The sequence below is a fragment of the Crocodylus porosus genome, unplaced genomic scaffold (assembly GCF_001723895.1).
Source record: "Crocodylus porosus isolate Cpor-Errol unplaced genomic scaffold, CroPor_comp1, whole genome shotgun sequence".
In the NCBI taxonomy this organism is placed as follows: Eukaryota; Metazoa; Chordata; order Crocodylia; family Crocodylidae; genus Crocodylus; species Crocodylus porosus.
Genome location: NW_017728906.1, coordinates 181,451,698 through 181,473,066, shown reverse-complemented (window position 1 = coordinate 181,473,066; position 21,369 = coordinate 181,451,698). Strand labels below are relative to the sequence as shown.

The following is a 21,369-nucleotide window of genomic DNA, read 5'->3' as shown; positions in this document are numbered from 1 at the left end:
GACCCCAGTACTCTTTCCTGCCATGGCAGGGGTTCGGACTAGATGATCTGCTCAGGTCCCTTCCGACCCTAGAGACTATGAAACTATAAACGAGGTTTACTTGTATGAAAATATAAGATATGGGGCTTCTCCCCCCATGCTGATTGACAAAAAAATCCCTTGTCTTATAGCCGAGCAAATAATATTGAGGGGAGGAAAGAAATAAATTGATATCAACAGTCTGTTAAAATTAATTTATTAACACTGTTACTGGAAAAGATTCCATACTTACTTAGCTGATGGAAATCATAATGAAGACATTAAGAAATTATTGTGGGAGTTTGGAGCACAATTTAATTCATTTTAAAATTTATTTAAGATGAATTAAATTTTGTTGCAAGATGGCAAGAGGCCTTAATATATGTAATTACAGTTTTCAGTGCTCAGTAGAAACATGTGAAAGCTTTGCAGAACAATTCTTTGACAATTCTATCCTTTCTGGACTTGCTGTAGCCCAGAAGAGATGAGGACTTTCCTGGCAATCGGAATGAGATCGAGCTGGTGTGGAACTCCTCTACTTCAAATGTTCTTCCTGTCCTTTAAATGTCCTATGAAGGAAAAAACTCCCACTTAATCTCCAGACCTTTAAACTCCGGATTCTGACCTACTCTCTTGACTCATGGGGTGCAACCAGATGAGTATGTACTTATGTTTTGTGGTGGCTCAAAGCAGTAGTTAGGCAACAGTTTTTGACACCAGAGATCCTGTGTGAAAAAAAATGCTGCTGAAAAAAGCACAGTGCAGAGTGTGCCTCCAGAAAAGAAGCGGGCTGGCCAAAGCCACATCCTGGCTGCTGGCCAGCCTCCAAGTGGCTGGCTTGGTACTGCTGCTGCCCTGGGAGGCCCCCAGGACTAGATAAGGCTACTGAGGCCAGTACAGATGCTGGCTCCAGCCTCCCCTGCCTCACCTGGGTCACTTTGCCATGCACCAGAGCAGCCATGCAGTGGTATGTGTGGGAACAAATAGCAGTGGCACAAATCTGGAGCTAGTAGACGTGCTGGAGGGTAAGGCTGAGGATTCAGAGTGACCTAGACAAATTGGAGGATTGGGCCAAAAGAAATTTAATGAAGTTCAACAAGGGCAAGTGCAAAGTCCAGCACTTTGGGTAGAAATACCCCACTACTGGTATAGGCTTGGGACCAAATAGCTAAGCAGCAACTCTGCAGAAAAGGAACTGGGAGTTACAGCGGACAATAAGCTATTGCTATTGCTGCCAAGAAGGCAAACAGCATACCGGGCTGCATTAATAGGAGCGTTGTCAGCAGATTGCGGGAAGGGATTCTTCCCCTCGATTCTGCACCTGGAGTACTGTGTCCAGTTTGGGGTCCTCCACTACAGAAAGGATGTAGACAAATTGGAGAGAGTCCAGTGGAGTGCAACAAAAATGGTTAGGCATATGACTGCTGAGGAGAGGCTGGGGGCTTATTTTAGTTTGCAGCAGAGAAGAATGAGGAGGGATTTGATAACAACCTTCAAGAACCTGAAGGCTGGTTCCAAAGAGGATGGAGCTGGATTGTTCTCAGTGGTGGCAGATGACAGAACAAGGAGCAACAGTCTCAAGGTGCAACAAGGGAAGTTTAGGTTAGATATTAAGAAAAACTTTCTCATTAGGAGGGTGGTGAATCACTGGAATTGTTAACCTAGAGAGAGTGTTTTTTTCAGTTGGTTTTGAGATAAATAACCCCAATTACTCCCAGAAAAGTAAACTGTCAAACACAAACCATTAATGAATTTGAGTTTATCAGTGGGCACATCTACATATTCATTAATGCACTTACTTTTGCTACTGCGCATTAAGTTTTGTACCTCTGTGTGCCTGTATATGGGCAGAGATGCTGCTCCAATGTGCTGTAATTTCAATGCATCAGAACAGACTCGATTAATCATATCTGTTGGTGTGTGGTAATTACCACATTCCTGCAGCCTGCAGCTCCCACATCTTGTGTATTGTTCCCATGCTTCAAAATGGCAGAAAGGGTGCTTGAACTAAGGCTTGCCAGAAGAGCTTTAGTTCAAGCACCCCTGCTGCTGTTTTGAAGCACAGGGATACTGATTCATGAGACTCTGTGGTCCTTTAATTAAAGCAGCTTTTGGAGCTCTAACTCTGTCTCTGCCTGAAGCAGGGTGTTTTTGTACCCAAAAGCTTGCAAAGAACAATTTTTACAACTGTTTAATTGATCTAATAAAAGATATGGTGATGAAACATCACTCACTCCTGTTACAAATGCATGCACTCTCAGGCTGCAGACATGTCTTGATGTAGTCTCTGTTTGTTCCAGCAAGCCTCACATTCATCATTCTCCTGACTTCTGACCCAGCTTTGGCTTTTCCTGATTCTGTTCTTGGATTTCTCCTAAAACTCAGCACCGCCTTTGCTTTCCATGGTTTGCCTAGCATCCTGCTTCAGCTTGGCTTCCTGAACCTTGATCTGGAAATCTCCCTGGAACTTGGCACTATTCTTTGACCCCTGGCTCCAGTCCTCAGCTTACATCTCAGACTATGCCTCTTGGACCTCCAGTCTCAGCTTCCCTGAAACTTGGTCCCACACTCCACCGACCCAGACCCCAACCTGATGCTCTGGTAACTTCTGTCCCCACACTGCTTACATAGTTGCTCCACAAGGCCCTATCCAGTGGGCCAGCCACCTACATCCCAGTCAAACCCTCTGAAACCTGGTCTCACACGTCAGCAGTGTAATAAAAGCCATATCAGAGAAACATTGGTTTGGTTTGGTTTGGTTTGGTTTGGTTTTTAAAAGGACTGGTGAAGAATACTTTGTAATTAAGCCACCACAACTGGCCAGTTGAGCAGTATGAATCTCTGGAGGGAAATGTTTTTGATTTGAAAATGGGTTTTGCTTTCAGGGAAGACCAGAATTCTGCTCTCTGTTGGCAACAAAAAGGACAGACTTACAGGCTTTAGGTAAACAAGGAAGAAAAAATTAAGTAAAATTTAACCATTTCTAAACATTCTTTACATGAAAGGCTTCAGTCAGATATTCATAGATATAGATATATATAGATACTTGTATATAAAAATATAGATAGATACAGATGTATAGATATAGATGGACATAATCCTCAGGAGGCCAATAAAGCCACTGCAATTAAGCATAAAATTGTACAGTTAACATTTATCCTCACCAAAGAGAGCAATTACACTATGAAAGATGAAAAACCAGATTGCTATGTATGGCCATTAATAGAGTTCTCATCTCCATGGCATAATGTGAATTTCTTGTTTGCGCATTGTCACAGACACAAAACCTTTCACGCCTCTTCCCCCACCCCATAGTTCTTTAGATCTGTGCCAGTAGACCTCATTTTTTTTGGTTTTGTTCTTTAAATGCTAGACTTGCCCCAGTGCTTGGCATTTCCCATGTAATTGCATTATACAATTCTTAATTGTTTTAGAGGTGTGTGAATATTTTGGGGGTAGAGGGGGAAGGGGTTTCCTTTTAAGGTGAGGTATTAAGATAGAAAAACATTCCTAAACTGATGAGGCCATACAGGACAAGTTCACTTTAGCAAGCTGTGTAGAAATACAGTTTCAATAAAAATAAATTGTCAAAACTACTTTGTAGTTCAGGGTTGTTGAAGTCAATTTTGCAGAGTAGCTTCCTACATTGTACCATGGCAATATTGCTTTAAATTCTAGCATTTCAGAGGGATGTAAACATGCTGTAGAAGTCAGGAAAAAGTTGCATTTCACTTGGAGATGTCAGCTGTGCCTGTACCAACAAGTTTTGATTCAGGTTCTGATTTTCAAAGAGCCTGAATATTCACAATTCTAGCAGTAGTTAGTGAGAGTTTTGGGTGCTTATTATCTCCAGTTATGATCATTTATTAGGTAGCTAAACCTTGATTTTAGCCATCTGACTTCTGATATTTAGGTTCAGAAATTTTACACTTAGCATGTAACATGGAAGTTAGGAACTTAATATAGGAAGTAAGAAAGTTGATTAGCCATACAATAAAGAATGATTGTGACCATCAGGTAAAACTTCCCAGCCTTGAGATTTGATAGACTGTTCAGTAGTCTACCAAGGGAAGTGGGGGAAACATCATTTGAGTCTTTTAAAACTAGAATGGGCAGAGAACTGGGGAATACACTGTAAAAAAAATGTTCTATTCACATGGAAAATGGACTACACAGCTAAAGAGGTCTTTAGTCTTTTCAGTCCAATTCCTCTGATAGGAATAGCCATAGTTTAGCTCTGGATGCTATCAAATATCTCCTTTGATTTTTTAGATAGCTAATTAAGATGCATTAATGCAAGCCATGTTGTGATGGCTGTACCTCTGATAGACCCACATTTTTCTCAACAAAACCTGATCAGAAGCATTTTTTGTCTTCTAGTCATTGTATCTGGCAGTTGTTGATCTCAGTGGGGTTCAGTCAGAAATGCAGTAATTTTAAAACAGTTCAGAATATTCAATGTGTTTTATTTGGGTTGTATTCCACTAGGGAAACATGCCACATGCTTCCTATTTTTTTACTTGGCAAATGTAAATGGATGTGTTTTGTTCATTCACTTTTAATCATGTAACACTGTATGGATTTAAGACATTTTTAGTTAGAAAAAAGACAATGCATGGACAAATGAAAATCTGAGCTTTTACTCTAAAAGCATGTCCATAGCCTCTCTTTTTTTAAAGCCACTTTGCTAGGTTGACCGTTCTAAAATAATTAGAACAGGAGCATAACATAATTGTGATCCACATGACATGGTCCATGAGAACTGCTGCTATACAGCCCTTGTCAGTTCTTTCTCTGTAACTGCACGTTAAGGACAAAGATGATCAACTTCAGGGTTTTTATTTCTAGGGAGCTCTGACCAGGAGTGAGTTCTATTTCTATACTAAAGGACTAGACCTAAATTCTACTTCCATATTAAGGCATCCTTTGCTTAGCCTTTACTTTTCCATGTTAATGCAAATAGGCACAAGGAGGCATTCTACTATGTCTGGGAGCATCTACATGTGCAAATATTGCAAGGCAATAAACTCTGGAGTTTATTGCTGTTTGAACATGTGAGTGGGACTGCAGTATGTTGAGCCACATTGAAGCAGCCCTGGCAGGCAGGGGACCCAGGGGGTCCCAGCTACTCTCCCTGGCTCACTGTGCTGGGGCATGAGGGCACTTCAGCATGGGGCTAGCTGGCAGGCAGCCCCTGCACTGAGGTACCTTCATGCTGCAGCCAGCCAGGGCAGCATCTACACATGCACTGCTGAGATGATTTTTTATTCCACTATATTTATAAGTATTATCCTGCTGCAGAGTAAATTTGTTTACTCTGGCCTAATTGGGGTGCATGTGGGTAGATGCCAAGACATTTACTACATGGCTCATTAGTCTACTGTACACTAAAAAGCTCATGTAGGTGCACCGTCTGTGTAGATATATTGTTTTCCTACTTTCCCAGTGAGAGCTAGAGCACCCCTGCAAGCACAATTGGTTTTAGAATCAGATGGTTCCTCCCATTCATTCAATGAGGAACCTGCGCTAAAAGGCATCTGCCTGATCAGAACTGTAATATTCATGACTTTAGAGTCATGTCCTATGTATTCTCAAGTGGTTGGGACCCCATTTCTTATGTTATAACAAAGTTCTCTATCCATGAAGCTTATGGATGACCATGACTTATAGCATCCTTCATCCCTTTTTCTGTGAGAGCTGACTGCTGTGCTTCATTTTTCTAAGAGGACAATATTGTATTTATACCAGCCCCACTGGGAAAGAGTTTCAAGGGGATGGAGCACCAGGTGAAAAAATGGATCTTATTTTTCTACCAATTGTGTTTATGCAGGTTTCTCCAATTACTTCATTTCAAATTTGAAATTTGAAATTTCTCACACAACCATTTGTCCTAGTCCATTGTAATCAAAGTACATAGCTAATATGCCTTCTGTTTTCGAGGTCGATCTATTTCAGGGGATACAATAAGCCAGAAAGAAAAGTAAACCAGAATACTTCCATTGATAGTGGTGGGACAGAATTTTCCCAAAAAGCAACCCCCTTTTTCAAATTTCCTTGTGAAGATCTGTAGCATATGAAACTTCAGGGAGATTGATTTCTATTGGAGAAACTTAAGAGGTTTTAAAAACTTGTCCTAAAAAGGGCAGTTAGTTTCAACCTTAACTGCGAAATGAATGTTACTATTCCATAATCTTGGGAACCTGACACTGTTGCTTTAATTTCAAAAGAATTAATGACAGTAGACATTACAAAAAAGATGTATTTCAAGATAGCATTTGTTTAGTCTCCAGTTCCAGGTAGATGTTAAATTGCTCCATATCTCTATACCTTTTGGGATAGTGCAGATCTTGTTAAAATATGTTATGGTTTTATCAGGAAGCAATGAAAGATCTTCTGTTGTAAAGAAAACAACATTATGTTTCTATTAGTATTCCAGTGGCAATGTTAAAAAAATTGTATATGCATTATTCTCATATTTCATCTTAATTTTTAACAACGTAGCATGGAGTATTTCTATTTTTTCCCACTTTATAAGTCAGGAAAGATAATGCTATAAATCAAGGTAATGATTATGTTAAGAAATAGATAGTTTGAGAGACCAAAATGAAAAACTACCTCAAGACTGAATTCTCCTGATGTGTGCTTTATACTGCCTTAGACCCTTGCATGTCAAAACTTGCATTTAAATCCCAATTTTAAGCAAGACACTTTCTCCACATAATCTATTTAAGCTGTTTACTAGTAAGATGGGTATTTTCAGATACAATTGATCTGCTTTTTCCAATCCTTAACTTCTAAAGCAAAGGTAGATAGACTGGATCTTTCAACATCTTATCATGGGTACCATGCATTGGAATTCAAAAAGAATATCAGAGTTCCTTGTCAGAAGCTGTATAAATATGAAATAAAATGCATACCTGGGCTCGATGAATGGCATGGGGCCGGTCTGTGGGCTAGAGCTTCAGTCTGTGGGCATGGGGCCACTCTGGGGTTCATTCACAGGCCAGAACTGACACATGCAGCCATTGCATTGGTTCAGGCCATGTGCCTAGTCCATGTGTGGGTCTAGTCTAGTGTGTAGAGCTGTGTCATCTGGCTTGTGGAGCTCTGCACAGGGCCAGAAACTTAGCAGAAGGAGCCATGGGGAGCCCACAAACTAGATGACACAGCTCTGTAAACTGTACTTTGATTACCCCTGGACTAGATGAGCCTCAACTTCTCTTCTAATCTTATGGTTCTAATACAACAATTATGATAAGTCATGCATAAGCTCTCTCTCCAAAGAGAGATCAAAAAGCTTCACAGTCGATAATGACAACTTTAGAGATTTTTAGTCATTTACCTCCCCCTAACCATTTCATTTATTTATTTATTTGTTTTTGTAGCAGACAGTCTAAGCTTTTCATTTTTTCATTCTTGGTGCCACAAGACCTGGGTTCCTGTTTTAAATACATACTAGCATAAAGCTACCATAATAATGGCCTTTTGATGCTAAAAGCTCCTCTTATCCAACTGAAGAAGTCATTACATCATTGAGGGATGATGAATAAAATAAATCACAGGGTTTATTTTAAAGTGATCTAGGGGCTTCTCAATTATCCAAGACTTCGGTGCTCCATTTGCAGTGTTTGGAAAGCTATTGATTTCAGTGGGAGTGCTATCTGCTGCAGAATGAGTTTCTAAGTATATTTTTATATTAGCATTTTTAATTAATTTATTTATTTCTGTTGTATTTGTCATTGTACAAGAAACAGATAAAAAGAGGCATTGATAGTGACCAAAGAAGTAACCTGAGGCATGCATGCTTGGTTCTTCTGAACTAAATCACTCAGGGTATTGTTATATGGTAATTTTGAGTGGCTTCTAAAGTTCTTCACCCCTGCATTGTCCACATATTAACAACTGAAACTGGTTTTAAACATTCATTATGCAGCTCAAAGTTACACTATTCCAGGGCAAGATTATTTCTGATCTGGGTTACCCACCTCGTGTTACGCTAAGGTGTGGCAGCTCTAGGCTTAGGGTGGCAGTGAGCAGGGTCTGTGGTGCTGTGGAGGCTGCGGGGAGAACAGTGGGCCTGATCCAGGCCCTTGAGAAAGAGGAAGTGGGTAGTGTGTTTATACTAAGGTGTAGCCACTCTGGGTGTAAACACACTACCCACTGCCCCCTCCCCAGGATCAGGCCCATTGCCCTCCCCCACACCCTCCCCAGCACCCAAGACTCGTTTCACTGCCCCCTGACCCCCACTTCCACTATGTGTTCTGGGGAAGTAGGCAGGGTAGGGTTAAGTAGCCTGTCCTGCTGCTGCTTTCTGGGCAGGGCTCAGCTCATAGAAGAGCAGAAAACCTGAAGCAGTGGCAGTGCTGGGCAAGCAGGTTAAGCCTTCCCTGCCTGCTCCTCTGGGATAGACAGAATTGCTTGTATATACACAGCCACAAGTAATCAGGGCAAAGGGGCTTGGGGTGGGAGGTGGAGAGGACAGGACCCTGAAGAGGAGTGGGGGAGCCTGGAATGGGATTCTTACCTTTCGGTCTACCAGGCTCCTACTGGCCTGAACTGTGACTGCTTTACACTCGAACTAGCAATAACACTGAGCAACATTTGTGCAGCTCAGTGTAGCATGTAACAAAGTCCTTAATTTGTAAAGTAATCTACAGTGAGGAAGGCCTTTCACCTGGGTCGGTGTTTCTGGGCTTTATGTGAGAAGTGAGCATTTAGCGGACAGATAAATGAAAATGAAATATAGTGTCTTGGCATCCTGGGATGGTTATTTGACTCCCATTAATGAAATAGATGAGTAGGTCACAGAGTCTAGACCTGATGACTGAACTGAGAAGGACATCACAGTTAGCTATTTAATAAACACCTCAAAAAACGTCTGCTGTCTCACACCCTTGTAGGTGGAATTTCCTATTTTATAGTTTTATATTGTCGCCCATCTGTATATTATATGATCATCTTCCAAGTAAAATCAATAGCAACAACAAGTTCTCTGTGAACTTGCTGGAGTCTTTGGCACTTGTCCCTTTTCAGGTCAAAACTCTGCATGAGCCAAGATTTTTGCTTGTGTTTCTTGTTTGCTTGCTATGTTTCCTGTTATTTAGATGTTAGTGATATTCTCTTTTTTCCTCCTAGATTTGCACTGCATGGTTAAAACATTATATGGGGGGGGAAGTTGCTTTTTGATGCTTCTTTTTTTTTTTTTCTTCTTTTTTTTTTTTTACTTAGCTTCTACTCAGACTTCAATGCTTCTTTTACAGACTATTCAGAAGCCGTTCCAGGCCTCCCTACTTCATATGCTGCTATCCTAAGAATTAGAGCTGGTGGTTCATCTTCAGCCTCATTTAGTTCTAAGAGCCGACCACGGTCAAGCAGCCCTTCATTAGGAAGCATATCTTCACCAAGCTGGAGAGGAGCAGCACAACAGTACCACCCACCAACAAACCTCTATCACTTCTCAGAGGCCTTTAGACATGATGGTAAGTCTGGTTTTCCCTTTCAAACTGTGAAGGGAATATGCATTTTTCATGGGCACCGATATTTTTCAAACCAATAAAATTTTATTCATTTGTTTCAGTATCTCTCTTTGGCACAGCTGGATTTTAGGAAACAACTGCAGTAAGAAAGAAATTCTTTCCTTTTAGTTTGCCCAGATTAACCTGAAAGCCAGCATTGTAAACATTCTCTCCTGCAATTCCCTAAATGTATCTATTTATTTATTTATTTCATTACAGTCTTTACAACCTAAGTGTGGGAAGCCAGAGTGGATTGAAATTGCACTACAATCCAATTTGATCTACTCAGACTAATGCTGTATATTTGAAAGGCAATGTAGGGACATTTCAATTCATCTTTTCTACTATATTTTTCAATTGTTCTGATATATTTTGAAGTTACTTCCACATGATAGCTGTGTGGATTAATGTTACATAACACTTTTTATCCAGATAGTTTTTCCACAAATCAATTATATTCACACACGCACGCACACGCGCACACACAGCATAAGGTTGTGTCATTATTTTGAGATGCAGAAATTCTCAGTGGTAAATATTTCTCTTTTTCAGATCACATTTTTAAGGATGAGCCTCAACAAAAACACAATTGTGTTTATAACGATTATGTATTTTCCTCCAAAATTTCCTCATCCTTGCAAAAAAAAGAAAGAAAGACAAAGAAAAAAGAATGACCAAAACAATTAAAACCAGAATAGAGCAAGTTAATGCCATTAATACAGTGTAACAATACTCTTATCAGAATTATTCTCTAGTTCAGGAAAGTCACTTTTATTCAACAAAACATCTTAGCATGTGTTTAAGAGCTGCAAACTAATCGTAAGTGGTTTTGTAATTCAAAATATTACATTATGTGCTTAAAAGTCTTCCCAAATTGGGCCTAAAGTTCCTTTCTAGGAATCCAGATAAATAGAATAATACAAACTGTTGAATTCTGGCCTTAATGAAGTGTGTTTTGTTTTCTTCACTTGAATGTGCTGTGTAGTATTCTTTATAAAAAGTGAATTCACAAGACTCAAGCACTTTCTGTGTACCCAACTCTGCTCATTACCCCCTAATCTGTATGCATGTATAGGGAGGATTTGAGAACAATCAAAATAGAGGACTGAGGAACCCCACTGCACTGACTTTAGCTGTAATGTGTTGGCCTCTCAAAGAATGCATATTTAGGATTGAAGCAGCTGATTGCTAGAAGGTGAAAAAAGGGAGACCTTATGAATTAAATAAATTGGAATTATAAAGTATCTGATGTTTGGGGCTAACTACAGATAGTTGAAAAGACTGAAGCTGATTGAGTCAACCTTCACAGGTTATTTTAAGCTGTGTAGATAGAACTGATAAGGAAGTGATCAGACATTCATTCATGATTCTGAAAATGCAGACACATGCCTACAGTGGCCTAGACCAGAAGCCAGAGGTGCTAGAGCACACCTTCCTGCTTGGCTGGGGCAGACAGCTTGAGCCAAAGATATTCCTCCCACCCTGCAAGGGAGGGTTTGTGGGGGAGGTGCAAAGAATCCTGGGATACTGGGGGACTATAAGTTAACTTGAATCTGAAAAAGGTCTGGGGCAGATGTTCAATAAACGAATTTAACGTAAATTAATAATTAAGTCTGATACTATATCCATCCAGGCAATATCTTTAACCATTTTTGGTTATTATGGAAGTGGTTTATGTGCACTGAACTTCTGTCATGTTACAGATTTGAACCAGTTTCTGATCACTTATGCCGGTTTATGTGTAATTTCTGGCCCTAGCCTGAGTGACACTAATGACTCCCAAGAATCTGGGGTTCATGCAAAGAAGTTTAATGATAGCTATGCTTAGGTTCCTTTAGCAATCATTGTGATTTTGGTCTACTCCGATGGTTTTGTTTGTGCAACACCTAATGCAGACATGAAGGAGTGTAAGACCTTTATGTGTTGTCCATTTTCAACATCATGGTATTATTGGGATGCTATAGGGTTTTGAAAGAGGATGCCTGCAAAGTTCACAGGAACAAGCAGAAACATGACATTAATACTTTACTTTGCCTGCATTTATGTGCATTTCTGTACAACCTAGTATGCTATGGATCCTGATTTTGATTGGGTAATTAATGTGCTATAATGTTGCTATCCTCTGTCAATGAAGTTGATTTGCAAATATATATATGTATTTGCGTTATAGTACATAGCATGTCCGATTGACAAACTATTTGAGTTATAAGTCATTTAGGCCCAGATACACCAAAAGATTTAGGAACAAAATCCAGATTGTTAAACTGGCTGCATAAATGGGATAGGAAGAGAATTTGTGGGCATCTAATCAGAACACTCCATCAGCCTCCACATCAGCATCCCTGTGTTTCAAAATAGCATCAGGCACACTTTAACTAAAGCTCACTGAACAAGTTTTAGTTAAAGTGCCTCCACCATCATTTTGAAGTATGGGACACTGAAAACATGAGATGTTGTGGGCATTTTAATTAGATTGGATCCTGGGAGCCGCTCTAATTAAAATGCCCACCCCTCAACCCCATAGCACATGTAAAGATACCCACCTGTAAGCCTGAAAAAAGCAATCCAAATCAATCACATTGCAGTGGCAACAAAAACCTTTAAGTGCCTAAATTAATTTGGTGCCTACATTTTGGACCACAAAATGGACTTAAACTTCATAACTTATGTAGAAGTGTCCCAGTCTGAGCAGCTAGATACTGGTTTCCTGCATAAATATTGCTGTAACCCTAAATGCATGTAAGGCTGTGCCTAACCTTCATCAGAAGTTCACAATCCAGGAGGCATATATGTCTAATACATGCAAACAGCATTTTGGCAATTTGGCACAAGAAGCCGCAGTCTCAGCCATGTTTTTTGAAAACCACAGCCATAAGTGATACTGCCTGTGTTTTACATCAGTGGGGACCAATCTTTTTTGGTAGGCAAATCACAAATTAGCCCTGCCCCCCCTCCAAGTGTCACTCCAAACCCATTCTCCTGCCCAGTCTGCTGCTCTGCTTCCTTCCCTGTGCCCCCGAGCTATCTGTTGCTCTGCTTTCTGTTCCCTGCCTTATCAGCTACTGTGCTGTTTGCCCCCTCCCTGATCTGCCACTTGCCACATATACAGATTGCCAGTGCCACTTACATATCTGCACCATGGGATTGCCATGGCCACCCTTCTTTTACGTAATAATCTAGTAGTTAGAAAGCTCCCCTTTGAAAGTTAGACCTTTCTTGGGAGAGTGGATTCAGACCTACATCTCCTATGTCCCAGGGAAGTGCCCTAAAACCATGTTTCCCTACCTTTTCCATCCCACTGTGCACTTACATAAATAAAAAATATTGTGGCACACTGCTCCCTCCCCTTGCCCACAACAAACAATATGGCTGCTGCTGCCACCCACCACCCCGTGCTCCCATGGCTCTGCAGAGCAGTGGGGGAGTGAGGGGGTGGCACGCAGCACTGACTGGAGCCATGCCCTGCCAGGAGCCATACCCCACAAGAGCATTATGAACAGAGTGTTCATTTATTAATATATTAGTGACTTTATTAGTAACTTTCCCAAAATTCCATGGCACACCTGTTCATGTCTGACAGCACACCAGTGTGCCACAGTGCACCAGTTGTGAAACGCTGCCCTAAAGTATAGAGTAGTTGGGGTTAGGGCAACTCTGTTGTTGAAGCTGGGTTATTAGAAAGGCAGGAAAAATGAAGGAAGGAAGGCTGCTTCCTAACTTCAACTTGTGCACCCCAAACCCTTGGTTACAGAGTGAAGCCCTCTTTTGTCTGTTGTCCTTCTGGATCAAGACTCTTGCATTCTCAGGCGCACAGTGGCACAGCTTCAAAACGAGAGGTGCAGGGTGTTTTCATTTAGAACAATGTATAGCCTGATGGTTGAGGCATCCTCCAGAAGATGAGAAATGTGGAAGTGCACAAAGCCTAGATTTTTCATTCCCTGGAAAATGCTCTAACCAGTAGTCTGTTATATAAAAGGTGGCCATCACCAACACTACCATCACCACTCCTTTAAAAGCTCTGCACAGGTAGGTGCATACTCTTGGAAGAGGTCTCCATGCTCTATATCCTGAATGGATATAGATTCATTATGTGTAGCATTTAGTCAGGCACTAGGGCTGTGCAAAACAGCATCATTTCATTTCAACTTCTGTTTCAGTGTTTCAAAGGGACGCTATTTTGTTTTGTTCTTTCATTTCATTTTGAAGCACTGTTCCATTTCGTTTAGTTGAGACTGTTTCGCTGTTTCAACACATGTTGATTTTTTGTCCATAGGTTATAATGGGGAACCATGAAAATGCCTATAACTTTGTCATGTCATGCCTAATTTGAATGACTTTTCAGAGATGAAATTCTGAGGGCATGAAACCTGCCAAGTTTCAGGGAGATAGGTGCAGAGGTTTCTGGGAAACTGCACCTCAAATTGTTGAAAGCAAAACTCATGTCACTTGCTGGCATCAGCACCCTCCTGTCATCCTACACACAGTTCTGGAGGCCTGTGCCCCTGGGAGAGCTGTGGGGCTGTGCCAGACTCCTCCCAGGAGTGCGGGCTCCCAGAAATGTGCATGGGATGACAGGAGGCTGCCACTGCCACCTGGGACCAGTGCTGGGCTTAGTCCACACCCAGCACCCAGAAGACTGCTGGTGCTGATGGCCCCAAATAGTAGCAGCAGCCTCCTGTCATCCCGTGTCCATATGTGGGGCCCACATCCCTGGAAGGAGTCTGGCAGTGCTGGGAGGGCAGGCTGAGCTCTGCAGGGCTGGTGGAGCTGCTCAGAGTGCTGCCCAGGCTCTCCCCACCTCCCACCACCAGGCTGCACTCTGAGTGGCTCCTCCAACCCCATGGAGCTCAGCTCGGTGGCAGGAGAGCCAGTGGCAGAGCTGCTCAGAGCTCAGCTCTGGTGAGCACAGCCTGATGGAAGGATGCTCTGCAGCCCCATGGAGCTGAGCCTGGTGGTGTGAGGCGGGGGGAGAGCCCCTGGCCATGGCTGTGTTCAGAGCCATGGCTGCACTCTGAGTGGATCTGCCACTGGCTCTCTGCCACCTCTAGCCACCAGGTTCAGGTCTGTGTGATTGCAGAGCCTCCATCCATGGAGCTGTGCTTGCTGGGGCTGTGCTCCGAGTGGCTCAGCCACTGGGTCTACCACTGCTTCCCACCACCGAGCTGAGCTCCATGGGGCTGGTGGAGTGACTTGGAACACAGCCCTGTTTCGAAGCACAGCCCTGGTGAGCACATCCTGGTGGCTGGAAGCTCTGCAGCCCCATGGAGCTGAACCTGGCAGTAGGAGGTGGCAGAAAGCCAGTGCTGGAGCCACTCAGAGCACAGCCCTGGCTCCAAGCATAGCCCTGGCCAGTGGCTCTCCCCTACCTCCTGCCACCAGATTCAGCTCTGTGCAGCTGACGAAGACTCTCGGAGTGCAGCCTGGTGGCAGGAGGTGGGGAGAGCCAGGGCTGTGCTCTGAGTGGCTCCACCAGGCCCACGGAGCTCAGCCTGGTGGTGGGAGGCAGTGGGAGAGCCCATCTGGAGCCACTCCAGGTGTAGCCCTGGCCCTAAGTGCAGCCCTGGCCAGTGGCTCCCCCCCACCTCCCACTAACAGGCACGGCTCTGTGGGGCTGCAGAGCCTCCAGCTGCCAAGCTGAGCTCACCAGGGCTGTGCTTGGAACCAGGGCTCCACTCCAAGAGGCTGTGCCAGCCTCATGGAGCTCAGCCTGGTGGTGGGTGTTGGTGGGAGAGCCAGAGCCACTCAGAGTTTGCAACATATCAAAACAGCTTCAAAACAAAACACCCATCAAAATTTCATACAGTCCTATCAGGCACCTTACCCCTGTGTTCAGTATTTTTAATGCCTAATTTTATGGAACTCCCAATTAATTTAGAGAACTCCCAGTGCATTTCTGATGGGAGATTCTTTGGAGATTTCTTTGGCGATTCCTACCTCTCCCTATTGAATATATAAGCATTTGGTTCTAGGTTTTGTGTGAAATAAAAGGCATAAATATTGCAACACCTGAGTCCTTTTGTGGATCTGGCTCCTGGTTCACAGTTGTATTGTTGAGGAGTTTGTGACCCCTTGCGGAGCTATTCCCAAAGACACAGAGTCGCTGTCTGTCTCAAAATTTATTCAGCATGCTGGGCACCCTGAGCGAACTCAGAAGTCCCGAATAAAACTGTTAGAGACATTTTATAGTTTACAGACAAGATGCGCGCGCAGGTGGGACTTTTCCACTGTGAAAGAAAATAAGATATCAGGTCAGTTTGAGAGACCCTTAATTGGTTCAAACTGGTTTTTGGCTACGTGCTTGTTTTTGAAACGCTAACTAATCCTTGATTGCTTCAGACTTTAAGATGACTAAGGTTTAGTCATTCCAGAGTCTTATCAGGCTGTGTTCGTGAAATTCTGAGTCTTGCTTTGTAGTTGATTTCTACAGTATTATCTATGATCTTGTTAGAAAATTTCTACAGTATCACCTTGTTCCTAAGTTTGGCTGATTTCTGTAATGTATAAAAACCCTTTTATTTAGGATCCCATATTTACTTGAATCTAGGGTAAGATTTTTTCCCCCTGATCAGCATGAGGAAAAGGCTCTGTACAAAGCAGAGTGGGGGGCAGGAAGCTGCTGCAGCTCTGACTCTGGCCCTGAGCCCAAGCTGGGGCCAGAGTCAGACCCACAACAGCAACCTGTCCTCCCCTCCATTTGCCCTCTGCAGCTTCTGCCTCCTCCCCCCAAAGCTGCCAGACACAACATAGCTCAGCTTGGGCTGGATTCCCAGACAAACTCCACCCCCTGTCTGGCCACTGCCACTGCTGTGCTATGCTTTCTGACCTAGGAAGAAATACAGCTAATGCAGTTTGACATTAAGGGGAGGAGTGAGGGGTGAAGGAGCAGAGACTGTGGGCATTGCGGGGGAGGGCCAGAGGCTGTGGGGAGCTGGGTGTGGAGGGTACAGGTGGTGGGTAGAGCAGGAATACTGCAGGGGGAAGAAGTGGTGGGGAGGAGGCAAAGGGCAAAAGGCCCAATTGACCCCCCCCCCCGTCCCCAAAGCCACTGTTTTACATATTATATGTAATTAGATTTCATGTAATGTAACTATGTAATCTAATTATTGTGTGGTCATTTTAAATTCAGGGTAGTCTTAGATTTGTGTAAGTGTGTGTGTGTGTATTCATTCTTGATATTCACAAAACAAATAATTACAAATAATTTCTCTGCCTGGTGGCCACTGTGTTTTTACCTTCAAGAGATATTTGTATGTAATCGAATTTTAAAATGAAGAGTATATTAATTTTGTTTCCACAAACCTTCAGTTATAAGTAAAAGAGGTAAGTGATAGTATTTCATTATCTTTAATTAGCTAGAGCCCACTCAAATGAGGAGCTGATACAATACACTTTGCTTTATGTAATGATGAGGGACCTGCTGCAAATTATAAACATGAGTGAGAAGATGCTTTAACAGAGAACTAGATGCTTTGTGTTATTACAATAGAGGCCTTGTGTAATTCAAATGTGTAATGTACAGTAGGCATTCAGGAATCAGGTGCATCTGCAGAAAAGACAAAATATTTTTATTAGCTACCCAAGCATACAAATTCTCCTGTGACTTCTGGTTGCATAAATTTCCCCATAGAAGCTTGGCATTGCTCCTACTTCAGTTATTCCCATACTAACTTTATACCATTTAATTTGCATAATCACTTCCATACCAGCATCTTGATACCTAGGGGTAAGAGAACAATGCTTTTCATCACTATTGAACTTAGTCTATGTGAAATTACTTAACTTTAGCATGCAGTTAAGAGCATATTATTCTTCAGCTTGTTGATATCAACAAGCTGTCAAAGTATAATGTCATGATTAAAAGAAATCTGTATAGCAAACGTGCACCATTCACATTACAATTCTTTCAGCACTGTAGCACTATAACTAGATACTGTGAAATGTATTTATTTCTTTCACTACTTTGGGGGGTGTCACAGTAAATATAAGTAAATTTGCTGTAAATTAAGACTGTTCCTAATATAGTTCTATCATTGGCTTCTTAGAGAAAGGCACAGTTGGAGATTGGATTTGCATCCAAATGATAGAATCATAGAATAGTAATACTGGAAGGGACCTGTAAGATCATCATGCCCAGTTCCCTGCCATGGGCAGGAGGTACGGAGCTCAAACGAGCTCAGTGAGGTGCTTGTCCAGCCTCCTCTTTAACACCTCCAGGGATGATGACTGCACCACCTCTGCTGGGAGTGTGTTCCAGATTCTAGATACCTTACAGAAAAGAAGTTTTTCCTTATGTCCAGCCTAAATTTTTCCACAACTAGCTTGTGCCCATTGGACCTTCTCCTCCCAAGGGTTGCCTTTCTGAAGACTTGCTCCCCTAGATTTTGGTGTTCGCCCCTGACATACTTGTAGGCAGCTATCAAGTCACCTCTCAGTCTTCTCTTACTCTGACTGAACAAACTCAGTTCCCAGAGTCTCTTCTCAAAGGGTCTATCCTCCAGGCCACTGATCATACAGGTGGCCCTTCTCTCTACCCTTTCAAGCTTATTCACATCCTCCTTAAAGTGCAGTGCCCAGAACTGGACACAGTACTCCAGCTGTGGTCTCACCAACACTGAATAAAGAGGTAGAACCACCTCTCTGGATCTATTGGCAATGCATCAGGTGATGCAGACTAGAGTTCTATTCACCCTGCTGGCAACTTCATCACGTTGATGGCTCATATTCATCCTCTGGTCAATTGTAACCCCCAGGTTGCTTTCAGATGCAGTATCAGCCAGGGGACCACCACTCATCATATAGTTATGAGGGTTCTTTCTACCCAAATGGAGGACCCAACACTTGTCCCTATTGAACCTTATCTGATTGTGTTGAGCCCATAAGACCAGCCTGTCGAGGTCATTCTGAATCCTTACCCTGCCCTCAGACATGCCCACATTTCCCAATGGCTTGGTGTCATCCACAATCTTAATCATTGTGCTTTTCAATCCCTCATCCAAGTCATTGATAAAGATGTTAAAGAGCCAGGTCCAAGCACTGATCCCTGGGGAACACCACTGGAGATGGAAGCCATCCCATTATTTACAGCTCACTGGGATCGGCCTCTGAGCCAGTTGCCAACCCACTTCACTGTAGACTGGCCTAGGCCAGTTCCCTCCAACCTAATTGAGAGAATGGATGGTGGAATAAATAGGGAGAACTTGTACAATGAATTTAATGACCTTATAAAGCCATAGAGGATGTTTAGATCTGCCTATCTGTGTGTGTGTGGTTGGGGGAGGTGGATGTTTTGGGTATTTTATTTTGTTTTGTTTTATTTTTGTATGGAGTGGTAGAATACTGGTATTTTAAAAGCTTAGGCTGCCTATAGTCAGATTGCTAAAAAGATAAATGGTTGTGGTTTTGGAGATATAAACAAATGAAAATGTGAGGACAGAATTTTTGCCCTTGTATTATGTTAATTTTGCAGTCCTTCACAGGGGGAATATGCCAATATAATTTTGTGTTGCATTAACAGAAACATTGTATGCAAGACACATGGGGTAATAATGCCACTCTGCTTTGTGCTTATAAGACATCAGCTAGAGGACTGTGTCCAGTTTTGGGTACTATGTAAAGTTGACTGTTAATTTAGAATACAACTCCCAGAAACCCCCAGGGGCTGAGGGGCAAGGGAAAAAGGAAGAGGAAGTTTGAGGCCTGGAGGAAGGGGAAAAGAGCAGTTTGCATGTGAAGCCTGGCCAGCCCTACACAGAAGAGAGCAGAACAATTGTAGAATGAAAAGAAACAGTGAAAGGATAAGGGCCAAAGTAAATGTGATACTGAGCACCAAATAAAGCTGATTTATGTGTACAAAAATTATTTGTTCCCTTTGTAAAACCAAATACTATTTTCCAACTGAGTATAACCTCTTATTTCTTAAAGCATTGTATTAGTTAAAGAATGCTGGTATGTGTAAATTGAAGCAACTTGCCTGTGGATGTTAATATTAATAATATTAATAATACTGAAAGCCAGGGCAGTGGGATCAAGTTCATCTTCATTTTAGGCACAGGCTTTTAAGATCCTCCTTTTACGTGCCGAGAATCATTAAAGAGGAGCTAAGTAGTGATTCCTGCTTTTAGATTACTTAGCATATTGTGTTAGGGAGAAATTCCTGTAACTTTTCTCAAAGACCTGCTAGAAATTGGCCTCTAAAAGGGACAATCCTATACCTCCCATATGGGACAGCAACTGAAATAGCTGTATTTGAGAGAATACAGTCTTTGCCAAAGAGTAGAAGAGTGAAGCAGGCAAGGCCTTGCTTGGTTCCATCTCCGTGAAAATATTGTACCCAATGCCCTTCCTCCATGTCAGGGCACCAGGCAGGAAAGGACTCTCCCTTTCCCTCTAGCCCTCCACTTCTTTTGGGGGTTGAGAATATGAGAAACAAATGAATTAGAGTCCCTCCAACTACATTCCTGACTGAGCACATGGCCCTAGTAGCTCAGTTCCTCTCACGAACCCAGTTAAAGCCTGAAACATGCTAATATAGTTAAACTGTGCCAGAGCACTAATGTAGAAAGCTATATGATGTTACTTCTGCATGTTATAAAATTTGTTATACTTTTCTTTTACAAAATGGAAAATTGAATTTCACAAAGAACAATTTATATTTTATAGGATCCAAATTCAAACACACAAAAATTAGAAAACATCAGAATTTGTATTGTTTCCGTGCAGTGTTTATGCCAGGGGTGGGCAGTTACTTTGGCCACTTATCGAGCTTTTGTGAGCAGTCAAGGGCCACAAGGGTACACCTCTTCTCACACTGTTAAGCCTGCATCCCTTGACAGGTCCCATGCCCTGTAACCACCACCTTGGAACCAAAAGTCCTGCCCCAAACCCGTGACCTTTGCTACTAGAAATCCCTCCCCTTGACTCAGAAGTGCTCGTTTTGGAAGGGAGATATCCAGTCTTGGACCCCAAAGTCTCACCCTATCATATGATCCAAGATACAAGAAGGCCTGCCCACCCAACACCAAACCACACCCCACTCACCCGCATGTTGGTACCAGAATCCCCTCCCCCATCATATGACCCATAACATCAGAAGACCCAGTCATCAGACCCCAAAACCTGCTCCCCCCGCTACTATGTTGGCTGCCATGTTGGCCACCATGTTGGTTCCAGAGTCCCTTGCCTCATCACATGAACCCTGGCATCAGAAGGTCCACCCACTTACTGGGATACACTGTCCCTCCAGAGGGCCCACCCTCATGCTGCATGGCCCTCCCCTGGAGCCCCAGAAATTCTGCCCCCTGGGCCATGAGACACAAGGATGACCCCTCTAACAACCAACCCTATCGTCCTCAACCAACTGGGGGAGGTTTCAGGGGCATCAAACGTCCCTGAGAATGGTGCCAAAGCAGTCAAGTGAAAGGGCCTCACTTATAAAGTCTTTCAGAAGATATCATGTTAACAACTGATCGATAAAAACAAATTATTTGCTAAAACTCAGACATCTACTCTAACATATTTTAATTTTATTTAAAAAATAATTTTGTCTTGACTTATGTATTTTCAAGTAGTGTTTATATAGATGACTGCATAATAGCTCAAAATAAAAGGTTGTCTGTGGCTATGAAGCCTGGGCATAGGGAGCAAGCATTGCTTCATGGCACTACAGTGCTTGCTTCCCTGTCCACCTGGAGCCTTCACGTCCATGCATAATCCTGAACAATCATAGACATCATCATCAGACATCAGCGCTAGAAGGGACCTCGGGAGATCATCGAGTCCAGCCCCCTGCCCAAAGGGCAGGAAGTCAGCTGGGGTCATAGGATCCCAGCAAGATAAG

General features: G+C 42.6%; 1 protein-coding gene across 3 annotated transcripts in view; it reads left to right on the top strand.

Moving 5' to 3' along the window:
- Positions 1 to 21,369, top strand: part of CNTN5 (contactin 5) — a 983,906-nt gene that overhangs the window by 474,327 nt on the left and 488,210 nt on the right. For all 3 annotated transcript variants that reach the window (XM_019530289.1, XM_019530290.1, XM_019530292.1), the window contains exon 4: positions 9,279 to 9,497. In XM_019530289.1, coding sequence (XP_019385834.1) covers positions 9,279 to 9,497 — 219 coding nt within the window. The remainder of the gene's footprint in view (positions 1 to 9,278; positions 9,498 to 21,369) is intronic.